Below are 12,619 nucleotides of genomic sequence, written 5' to 3'. Positions count from 1 at the left end.
TGTGTAATTCGTAAATAAAAATAGAATATAATGGTTTGCAAATCCTTTTCAACTTATATTCAATTGAATAGACTGCAAAGACAAATATGTAATGTTTGAACTGAGAAACTTTTTTGCAAATAATCATTAACTTAGAATGAAATGGCAGCAACACATTGCAAACAAGTTGGCACAGGGGCATTGTTACCACTGTGTTACATGGCCTTTCCTTTTAACAACACTCAGTAAACGTTTGGGAACTGAGGAGACACATTTTTTTTAACCTTTTCAGGTGAAATTCTTTCCCATTCTTGCTTGATGTACAGCTTAAGTTGTTCAACAGTCCGGGGTCTCCGTTGTGGTATTTTAGGCTTCATATTGCGCCACACATTTTCATACGAGTGTTGTAGCGTGTCCCTAATCCGCTACTGCGGATCATTTTGTCAACTTGTCAAAAATACATTTTGTGGGTATATTCAAATATATTTTGTAAACTTCAAACATTTTGATTTGAGGGGTCTCTATATATATTTGTATTTTTTTATTTGAATGCATGCAATTGCATATGTTCTAAACTTTAATATTATTTGATCATGCAATATCATACAGTATTCCAACATTTTTTGAGGGGTCTATCAAAAATACGTACTGAAATATCTGCTTTTCACCTTGATATATGATTTCGGAGCATGTCTGTTGATTGAAAAAAAAACATGAGAAACAAATGCGTAGGCTAGTGTGTAATGAGGCTATTATATCTTCATAAAATACATATAGTGTATATTCACTTCACTGTTACAAACGGCCCTCTGAGGGCAGCCTTAATTCTGATGTGGCACTCAATGAAAATGAGTTTGACTCCACTGTAAATCTAAACTGTAAATATTATCTGATCATGTTAATCAAAAATAAATACTTGAATATGTTTGTCAGCTTGACTTAAGATTTCAAAACAAGTTACCCATCAATCTGTTAGTAAAACATATAATAAACACAATTGCCCGCACAAACTGTTTAACGAGGCTATTAAACATTTATATTAATATACACTATATTGCCAAAAGTATTTGGCCACCCATCCAAATGATGAGAATCAGGTGTCCTAATCACTTGGCCCGGCCACATGTGTATAAAATCAAGCACTTAGGCATGGAGACTGTTTCTACAAACATTTGTGAAAGAATGGACCGCTCTCAGGAGCTCAGTAATTTCCAACGTGGAACTGTCATAGGATGCCACCTGTGCAACAAATCCAGTCGTGAAATTTCCTCGCTCCTAAATATTCCGAAGTCAACTGTCGGTTTTATTATAAGGAAATGGAAGAGTTTGGGAACAACAGCAACTCAGCCACGAAGTGGTAGTCCACGTAAACTGGACTCTAGAGCAGTGAAGACGCATTCTCTGTAGTGATGAATCACGCTTTTCCATCTGGCAATCTGATGGACGAGTCTGGGTTTGGAGGTTGCCAGGAGAACGGTACATTTCAGACTGCACTGTGCCGAGTGTGAAATTTGGTGGAGGAGGAATTATGGTGAGGGGTTGTTTTTGAGGAGTTGGGCTTGGCCCCTTAGTTCCAGTGAAAGGAACTTTGAATGCTCCAGGATATCAAAACATTTTGGACAATTCTATGCTCACAACCTTGTGGGAACAGTTTGGAGCGGGCCCCTTCCTTTTCCAACATGACAAGGTCCATAAAGACATGGATGACAGAGTCTGGTGTGGATGAACTTGACTGGCCTGCACAGAGTCCTGACCTGAGCCCGATAGAACACCTTTGGGATGAATTAGAACAGAGACTGAGAGCCAGGCCTTCTCGACCAACATCAGTGTGTGACCTCACCAATGCGCTTTTGGAAGAATGGTCGATTCCTATAAACAAACTCCGCAACCTTGTGGACAGCCTTCCTAGAAGAGTTGAAACTGTAATAGCTGCAAAAGGTGGACGGACATCATATTGAACCCTATGGGTTAGGAATGGGATGGCACTTCAAGTTCATATGTGAGTCAAGGCAGGTGGCCAAATACTTTTGGCAATATAGTGTACATTCACTGTTACAAGCAGCCAAAATTGCAATATAACCCCAAAAATAACAAGTTTGACAACCCTGCTTTAAGAGCTGCACCAGACAATGGGTCCACAGCCCTTTGCTCATTGGCAATCCACAGAGGCACAATTACAGCCACTCAGTCTGTCCATGTGTCATTCAAAGCCTACATGATGTGTGTCTTATTGCATCCAGATAATCGCTGCATGGACCGACACTTCCTCCCCACTCGTGCCAATCAGCTGGTTGCCCTCGCTAGTTTCCCCGGAGCGGGTAATACCTGGGCTCGCCACCTCATAGAGCTCGCTACTGGCTTCTATACCGGCAGCTATTACTTTGACGGCTCACTCTACAATAAAGGTAGGTTGCCTTTATACGGCAATATAAACCACATTTTTACTCGCGTCTGTGGCCCTGAGGGAAAAATGGTTTCCTTGTGTGCCCCCGTCTTTTCCCAGGATTTAAAGGTGAGCGAGACCACTGGCGGAGCGGGAGGACCATCTGCATAAAGACGCATGAGAGCGGCAAGAAAGAGATCGAAACTTTTGACTCCGGCATCCTCATGATCCGAAACCCCTACAAGGCTCTGATGGCTGAGTTCAACCGCAAATATGGCGGGCACATTGGCTTCGCCTCCCAGGCCCACTGGAAAGGAAAAGGTGAGTCTCAGAAGATGGCGCTAATGTATTTCACATGTTAGGAGCTGCCATGTTGTTGAAATATTTAAGAAAGTGGAAATACTTTGAGGTGGAAAATGCAGAGTGGCTGGAATGGGCAAATGACAAGCTCCAATAGAACAACTTACAACTGCTGGGAAAAAAATGTCATAAAAGAAAATGACCATTGAAAGGTGAGCAATGGTGACCTTTGACATTTTGAGCCATTGTATCCAGAAGGAAATCTCATTTTCATTAAAAGTTGGAGCTATTAAGATCATACATAAGCACAACAAATTACATTCTGATTTGATGAGATAGAAATCACAGCAAACCTGGGATTGTTCCATTGTAGTACCTTGTATGGTTAGTGTAGTTTTGGGATGGATACCTTTCACACTTATTCTCTCATTCTCAAAATAATCTTACTCATCTCTTCATATGTAATATAACTTACTTCACCAATTATTATTTATTTATTTATTTTTATTGTGATTACTTATGGAGTATATTGTGAATACATTGAGAACAGGAAGTGAACAAAAGTTTTAGCAACTGTTATGTAAAAGAAAAGGGGTAGGATTAATTAAGCCCTGCTTCTTCCTACTCCTTTTCGAACATGTTGAAAAGAGAAACTGGAAATTGTGATGTATCATGTTTAGGGCTGGGCGATATGGCCTTTTTTTAATACCTCGATATTTTTAGGCCATGTCACGATACACGATATATATCTCGATATTTTGCCTTGGCCTTGAATGAATACTTGATGCATATAATCACAGCAGTATGATGATTCTGTGTCTACATTAAAACAATCAAATCGCTATGTGGTAGGTTCCTGCGGACGTTATCTCCTTCTGTTGTTCACTATCTTTTTCATACGGTGTTGATCTGGATGGTTGCCTCTGCATTTTGTTGGTGTGGCACCGAACGGAGATGTTGACATGCGGAGTAAGCACTCTTCATTCTCTAGCGGGTGACTTTTCAAATGATGCTACACATTAGCAGTAATGCTACTTTTTGTAGCAACGCTTTTGCCCCACACTTGACAAATTACGGTTGTCTGTTCGACATATTCCCACTTGAAGCCAAACCACCGCCAGACGATGGACCCCCTGCTGTTTTTCTTGGGAATTAATTCTTCCTTCGATACCAGATTCGCACCTTCTTTCTCTCGTATTACCACTCGCACCACAGCTAACGTTACCCATGCTGCTACCTCTCTGCTCCGAGAGGGCGTATATGTATGTGACGTATGTAAGAAGGTGCGCTTGCTGTCTGTGAGAAGGAGAGACAACTAAGAGTGAAAAAAGCCTGTAGTGTAATGCCCACAGCTAAAAGCAACTGCGTGAGAACATATACTCGAATATCACGATATAGTCATTTTCTATATCGCACAGAGACAAACCCGCGATGTATCGAGTAGATCGATTTATCGCCCAGCCCTAATCATGTTGTATGCTTGCATGTTCGAAATAAATAAACACAAACTCATTTAAAGCAATAAGGTACCAATTTCCAGTATTTCGGAATTGATACCAATACTCAAGAGTATCAATTTCCGCCACATTTGTGTGTGTTAATAAAAAATGTCATTTTTTAATGCAACATTTAAAAACAAGCGGATTATGATAACTGTGCTGTCCAGTTGTCTTAATTCATTTCTAAGTCTCATTTGCAAGCATTGTATAGTAGATTTGACTTTGCATGCAATTGCAATTCTAAGACATTAGATGGCAGTAGTGTATAGTTTTATTCAGAGTCCTGTTAAAAGAAAGTATTGACAACTAAACAACAAGCGCCATGTTAGACACCAAGGACCTGTGCCCGGAAGCATACAATTGCAGTCGTTATGACGTTGTTTTCCTGAGGAAATAAACCAAAATTATAAGTCTAAATACCGTTTTAAACATACTCCAGCTCATAAACTTACAATAATACATACTTTCATTTTGTGAAAATATAATTTTGGGGGCAATTTTGCAGCTGTTTTTGATGCACTCCACTGTATATTTTATTGCAGTGTTTAGTGACAAGCAGGTTGTCTAACACGCCCCCGACGGCGCAATAAAGGTAAAAAATATATATATAAACAACAACTCAAACATGTGTTACCCTCATTTTGCCCAAATCCTCATTAGCTTTGGACCAACAATTACGGAGAAATTATCAATTTTGCGTAAAGTACGTCAATTGTGGTGGCTGCCTGCAGCATATTGTTTGTAATCACTGCGCTATATATGCCTGTGCTTTTACTTTTGGTTTTTGAATATTTTTCCGTAGGTTTTACTGTGGCGAGTCATAGCTTCCTGATTTCATTATCACCATATTAACTTGGAATACTGAACTAATGCTGCTTTTTACTGCATTAGTTATTAGTTTAGTTTGGATTATTGGTGACACATGTGGAAAAGGTGCATTTTTGAAGCAAAGTTTTGTCAGGCAAAGTGTATTAGTTCACTGTTACTGTTACACACGTTTCCCATGTGTATGTATGCTTGCTTACCTCGCATGATACTGTTGTCATTCATTGGCACTCTAGCCTTCCCGGCGAACCTTTACTTTCCATTATTTTCTTCGATGCCATGCAAATGCTTCCCACATTTCTGGTGTGCCCATGCCGCACAACTGGGCATGTTTACACAGACAAAACTATTCAATTAAAAGAAATGTCTAAGAACAGTAGGAAGTACATTGTCGCTTATCGGCAACTCCAAACTGGTGTCCACCATGGCACCCTGTAGTCACGTGAGGGGCTTTCGACCAATCATTTAGAACACCGGTGTCAAACTCAAGGCCCGGGGGCCAAATCTGGCCCGCCACATTATTTTATGTGGCCCGCAAAAGCCTAGAAATAATATGCGTTAATAAAATCCTGAATCTTTTCTTACTAAAAATATGTATTTCCCTTTTGACATTAAAAATCATGTACTGCATGCAATTTCATATCTTTTAAAGGCCTACTGAAACCCACTACTACCGACCACGCAGTTGGATAGTTTATATATCAATGATGAAATCTTAACATTGCAACACATGCCAATACGGCCGGGTTAACTTATAAAGTGCAATTTTAAATTTCCCGCTAAACTTCCGGTTGAAAACTCCTTTGGAGGACGACGTATGCGCGTGACATAGCCAGTGAACCAGAGGTATGGCTCCCCCATTGAAGCCAATACAAAATAGCTCTGTTTTCATCTCATTATTCCACAGTATTCTGGACATCTGTGTTGGTGAATCTGTTGCAATTTGTTCATTGCATTATGGAGAAAGAAGCTGAGCAAGCAAAGAAGAAAGTTTTCTGTGCGAAGCGGAGTATTTTGCGAGGGAAGTCAGCAACACAACACAGCCGGCGTTTCATTGTTTACATTCCCGAAAGATGCAGTCAAGATCGAAGAACTCGGACAACAGAGACTCTTACCAGGAGGACTTTGACTTCGATACACAGACGCCTGTAGAGAACTGGGACAACACAGACTCTTACCAGGATTACTTTGATTTGGATACACAGACGCAGACGCGGTACCGTGAGTACGCAGCTGCGCTTCCAAACATTTGATCGCTTGCCCGTACGTGCGTGTCACGTACGTAACTTTGGTTAAATATATAAGCTTTATGAACCTTGGGTTAGGTGAACGGTCCTTTGGGCTGAGTGAGTGTGTGTGTTGTGCAGGTGTTTGAATTGTATTAGCGGGTTATATGGACGGGAGCTAGTAGCTAGGAGCTAGGAGCTAGCATAACAAACACCTAGGTGTTTTTATGCGGGATTCATTTGTGGCATATTAAATATAAGCCTGGTTGTGTTGTGGTTAATAGAGTATATATATGTCTTGTGTTTATTTACTGTTGTAGTCATTCCCAGCTGAATATCAGGTCCCACCCGTGCGCTTCCAAACATTTGATCGATTGCCCGTACGTGCGTGTCACGTACGTAACTTTGGTTAAATATATAAGCTTTATGAACCTTGGGTTAGGTGAACGGTCCTTTGGGCTGAGTGAGTGTGTGTGTTGTGCACGTGTTTGAATTGTACTGGTGGGTTATATGGACGGGAGCTAGTAGCTAGGAGCTAGGAGCTAGCATAACAAACACATAGGTGTTTTTATGCGGGATTATTTTGTGGCATATTAAATATAAGCCTGGTTGTGTTGTGGTTAATAGAGTATATATATATGTCTTGTGTTTATTTACTGTTGTAGTCATTCCCAGCTGAATATCAGGTCACCCCCGGCTCTCACAGCATCTTCCCTATCTGAATCGCTTCCACTCCCCACTAGTCCTTCACTTGCACTTTCCTCATTCACAAATCTTTATCAAAATCAAAATATTATATTGTCATGTATTCCAAAAATATTTTTTGTTAAAATAAAGATAAATACTGTACTTAAATATCTGCTTGACTCTTGATTCCAAAACAAATTATCAATCAAAAATCAATAGATTTTACGGTTAAATTTCGCCGACTGAGTTTTTTACTGTAAAATCAACTTTGGTACTGTTTTTTTTCCATATACAGTAAGACACTAAAACATTAAAAAACTAACAAAAAAAACATTGAAACAACAAGATTTTACGGTTTAAAAAAAAACCTGTCAGCTCTGTTGCATGAATTTTACAGCTAAAAACAGTGGTATTGTTTTTCCTTTCCATTTATTCAATTTTTGTATGTGCTGTAAAAAAAACCCACTGCTTTTACTGTAAAAATTCTGGTGACTGAGCTGCCTGTTTTTAAAGTAACATCTTAAGATTTTTTTTGCAGCTTATGTAAAAAAAATATATTGTTAATGTATTATGTATGTTATGTATATTCATATATTACTCATTGTTAATGGAACAACCCCTAGAATTAAATGGCTGATGCAGAACTTGAAAAGACTCATGACTGTGCCTAAAGGGACAACGTAGGGACTACAGTACACAGAAGCACAAACTAGCCGGAGCCACAACACAGGGATCTAAGAGCTGCAGGTTGCAGACCCCTAGACTCGAGTGGGACAGGCGAAAGTTAAGTTGGAGAAAATGCAGCCTTTTAAAAATGATTTACTGTTTCTGTGCGGCTCGATAGCAAATGCGTCACGGACCGGTGGTTGGTGACAACTGCGCTGTTGCCAAGCCAGGAAGTAACCTTTGCCATGAAGCTGAATGAGCCAGTCTAGTCTTTTGTTCAGTTCAGTTTTTGATTAAAACATCCATGCAGACTGCAAGACATACGACTCAGTTGATTTTGATCACATCAGAAAGCATAAACACAAACACAAAGAGGAACATTCCTTTTTTATTTTTGTAAAGATTTTTTTTTTTTTACTCTTCTTTTATAATTTATCATGATTTGACCATACTTGCCAACCCTCCCGAATTTTCCGGGAGACTCACGAATTTCAGTGCCTCTCCCGAAAATCTTCCGGGACAACCATTCTCCCGAATTTCTCCCGATTTCCAGCCGGACTTAAGGCCCGCCCCCTCCAGGTCCGTGCGGATACCGTATAGTGTTCTGTGGTTACTTTTTGGTTGGCCAACGGTTTACGTTGTATTGCGCACCCTGACGGCAAGTGTGGGAGTCGGTTCTGAAGTATGAAGTAAAGAGACGTAACTTCGTCACCTCGCCTGGTTATTGACTCCAACCCAGAATGTTACACTGCCCATACCTATGCTCCTTCAAAGGCTGTGCTACTGGCTGCAAAGCATTGCACTTTCAAATACAACAATGAGTAGAGAGGAGTGTTATGTGTATATAAATGAACACTGAAATTCAAGTATTTATTTTATTTTTATGTATATATATATATATATATATATAGCTAGAATTCACTGAAAGTCAAGTATTTATTTTATTTACATATATATATATATATATATATATATATATATATATATATATATATATATATATATATATATATATATATATATATATATATATATATATATATATATATATATATATATATATATATATGTGTGTGTGTGTGTGTGTGTGTGTGTGTGTGAGTGTGTGTGTGTGTGTGTACAGCTCCACTAATGGACATTGGAGTGTTGCTTTCGGTCTCCCCTAGAGGGGGGGGGTTACCCACATATGCGGTCCTCTCCAAGGTTTCTCATAGTCATTCACCGACGTCCCACTGGGGTGAGTTTTTCCTTGCCCGTATGTGGGCTCTGTACCGAGGATGTCGTTGTGGCTTGTACAGCCCTTTGAGACACTTGTGATTTAGGGCTATATAAATAAACATTGATTGATTGATTGATTGACTTTCAAAGGCAAAACTAAAGTATTGCTAGAAATATAATTTTATATGGGACTTTATTGTATTATATGTATAGTACATGTTCCAAAAAAAAAAAAAAGTACAAAACACAGTATATTTAAATATACTAATTGTAAAAAAGGGAATAAATATTCAAAATAATCTAGTTTGGTTACGCCATCATGAGCGCAACACAAGTTTGTAAAAGTTTCAACTGCAATTCTAAATAAGATGTCAAAAGCAAACTGAAATCAAATACACACAGCTTAAAGAGTGATCAATACCTATTTATGATGATTTATCAAAATATAAAATTAATATACCTGAACAGAACGCTCATGATGGTTACACCAAAAAGTAACGCTATGAATTGCGTTTTTTCCAAGTTTTGGGGGCATTTCTATGCTATTTCCAAGCATCTCCTTTTTATTATCGTTGATTTTAAAGGGTCAAACTAATGCATATTACATATGCATGCCCTAGTAAACAAAAAAATTGATTGTTACATTTTGAAGTGCATTTGTGCAGGTGGGTGCAAATGTACCCATTACCGGAGCTGTACCCATATATAAGAAATACTTGAATTTCAGTGAATTCTAGCTATAAATATACTCCTCCCCCCTTAACCCCCTCCCCCCGCCCCCACCCCCCCAAAAAAAATCTCCCGAATTTGGAGGTCTCAAGGTTGGCAAGTATGGATGTGACTGACAAAGAATTTCTCATCCATTTGACAAAATATCAAACACCTTCTCTCCTTGGATAGTTAGTGGATTGAGGTCATCATACTTTTTGGAGTTATGTCTATTTTTCATTGGCTTTTATGATTTGCTCTGTGCGGCACACTTCATGACCACCATGCAAACATTATATGTGCTCCAAGCAATAAGAGCGGGGCGAGGTGAAATGATTGAAGAGGAGCGTTTGGCTGAAATAAAGTGAGCTGGAGAGGATTGTACGTGCCTCACAGTGCACTTTTTTAGCATCGAGGTCATGCCTCCACAAAAAGAGACGGAACATTATCTTGCTCATGACAGGTAGCAATTTAATGTTGACCTGGGGAGGAAGTTCATTATATTGCATTATTGCGTTTGTCTGGGCAATTGTTCAATGATGTGGAACGATAGGGAAATTGAGGAAATGACCGCTGAACTGAGGACTGATGCGGTCGTGACCTTTTTTGAACTCGGTGTGGCAATGTTTTTAAGTACCAGTGTGAATTATTAGCGCGGCGCAGGCTGCGGTGACGCCATCTGTTTTCAGAAATGAGAAATGAAACAGGGCCTTCGTCACGCTGCTTGATGGCATGATGAGTCGTGTCACCGTGTACAACCAGCTCGTTCCTCGGGCGACCGTGCCAAACTCAATTAGAGAGTGCGTGTGCATTGGTCTAAAGTTGTGCACACGATCATGATAATTGGATGTGTTTGTCAGCCGCTGCGAGCTTTTATTTTGTTCTTGCTATGTGGTGGGGTCTTTAATGTCAAAGCACAATGACAGACTACAAATTGCCTTAGAAATGACAAGTGGAAGGTGAAGGATGCTAAAATGTCAAAGAAGGAAATGAATTAAAGGCTCTTTACGCTGCCTATTACAACACTGCTTACCATAGCAATGTCCAGATGTCTTGCCAATATGGCACAATGAATATTTTACATTACACAATGGCCTTCTTAGAATGCTGCAGAATCCCAATATTTCCAGACTAGAGAGTGCACCGGTATTTAAAGGACTACTGAAACCCACTACTACCGACCACGCAGTCTGATAGTTTATATATCAATGATGAAATTTTAACATTGCAACTCATGCCAATACGGCCGGGTTAGATTAGTAAAGTGCAATTTTAAATTTCCCGCGAAATATCCTGCTGAAAACGTCTCGGTATGATGACGTTTGCGCGTGACGTCAAGGATTGTGCGGACATATTGGGACACCATTGTGGCCAGCTATTAAGTCGTCTGTTTTCATCGCAAAATTCCACAGTATTCTGGACATCTTTGTTGGTGAATCTTTTGCAATTTGTTTAATGAACAATGAAGACAGCAAAGAAGAAAGCTGTAGGTGGGATCGGTGTATTAGCGGCTGGCTGCAGCAACACAACCAGGAGGACTTTGAGTTGGATAGCAGACGCGCTACCGTGAGTACAGCTTTGGCTTCCAAACATTTGATCGCTTGCCCGTACGTGCGTGCCGCTATGTGCATGTCACGTACGTAACTTTGGGGAAATATATGTGCTGTATGAACTTTACGGAGGTGAACGGTACTTTGGGCTGTGGGATTGAGTGTGTTGTGCGGGTGTTTGAGTTGTATTAGTGGGTTATATGGACGGAAGGGGGGAGGTGTTTGTTATGCGGATTAATTTGTGGCATATTAAATATAAGCCTGGTTGTGTTGTGGCTAATAGAGTATATATATGTCTTGTGTTTATTTACTGTTTTGGTCATTCCCAGCTGAATATCAGGTCCCACCCGCCTCTCACAGCATCTTCCCTATCTGAATCGCTTCCACTGCCCTCTAATCCTTCACTCTCACTTTCCTCATCCACGAATCTTTCATCCTCACTCAAATTAATGGGGAAATCGTCGCTTTCTCGGTCCGAATCGCTCTCGCTGCTGGTGGCCATGATTGTAAACAATGTGCAGATGTGAGGCGCTCCACAACCTGTGACGTCACGCTACTTCCGGTACAGGCAAGGCTTTTTTATCAGCAACCAAAAGTTGCGAACTTTATCGTCGATGTTCTCTACTAAATCCTTTCAGCAAAAATATGGCAATATCGCGAAATGATCAAGTATGATACATAGAATGGACCTGCTAAACCCGTTTAAATAAGAAAATTTCATTTCAGTAGGCCTTTAAGCCACACCGACTAAATTTTAGAAGAAACATTTTTTGTCAGCAGCAGGTGATAGCTTGCGTTTTCTTCCTGATCGTGGCAGTGACAAAACTGTGCCATGCACTTTATACTTACGAACAATTGTCTGCACAGTTGCTCTTGGGACCTTAAGCTGCTTCGAAATGGCTCCAAGTGACTTTCCTGACTTGTTCAACTCAATGATTAATTTTTTCAGATCTGTGCTGAGTTCCTTTGACTTTCCCATTGTTGCGTTTGCGTTTGATTTGATTGTAACTTTTCTACATCACCAAAATTGATGCTGTATGTATACTTTTGACCCAGCAGATTTGGTCACATTTTTAGTAGACTCATAATAAATTCATAAAAGAACCAAACTTCATTAATGTTTTTTGTAAACTATGTACAATCACTTCATTTTTTATTAGTTCGACTCATTAAACGAATCATCAAAGCAAAAAATTAAAATCCTAATAAAGTTATTTGATCTATTCAATTTGATCTATTCAATTTGATCTATTCACGGTAAGCTGCCACCTTACCGTGGTAGAGGAGTTTGCGTGTCCCAATGTTCCTAGGAGCTATGTTGTCCGGGGGCTTTATGCCCCCTGGTAGGGTCTCCCAAGACAAACTGGTCCTAGGTGAGGGATCAGACAAAGAGCAGCTCGAAGACCTCAATGAAAAATAAAACCTATGGACCCAGATTTCCCTCGCCCGGACGCGGCTCACTGGGGCCCCCCTCTGGAGCCAGGCCCGGAGGTGGGGCACGATGGCGAGCGCCTGTCCCCATGGGGCCCTCCAATGGGCTCACCACCCATAGCAGGGGTCATAGAGGTCGGGTGCGAT

The 12,619-nt window shown here is 40.2% G+C and overlaps 1 protein-coding gene across 1 annotated transcript in view; it reads left to right on the top strand.

Annotated features, from left to right (window-relative positions):
- The window catches only part of wscd2 (WSC domain containing 2), a 208,778-nt gene that overhangs the window by 162,077 nt on the left and 34,082 nt on the right, over positions 1-12,619 (top strand). The window contains exons 7-8 of the mRNA XM_062051310.1: positions 2,220-2,384; positions 2,483-2,683. Of these exons, the coding sequence (XP_061907294.1) occupies positions 2,220-2,384; positions 2,483-2,683 (366 nt within the window). The remainder of the gene's footprint in view (positions 1-2,219; positions 2,385-2,482; positions 2,684-12,619) is intronic.

This window comes from Entelurus aequoreus, linkage group LG06 (assembly GCF_033978785.1).
Source record: "Entelurus aequoreus isolate RoL-2023_Sb linkage group LG06, RoL_Eaeq_v1.1, whole genome shotgun sequence".
Classification (NCBI taxonomy): Eukaryota; Metazoa; Chordata; class Actinopteri; order Syngnathiformes; family Syngnathidae; genus Entelurus; species Entelurus aequoreus.
This window is presented reverse-complemented; position numbering and strand designations above follow the sequence as displayed.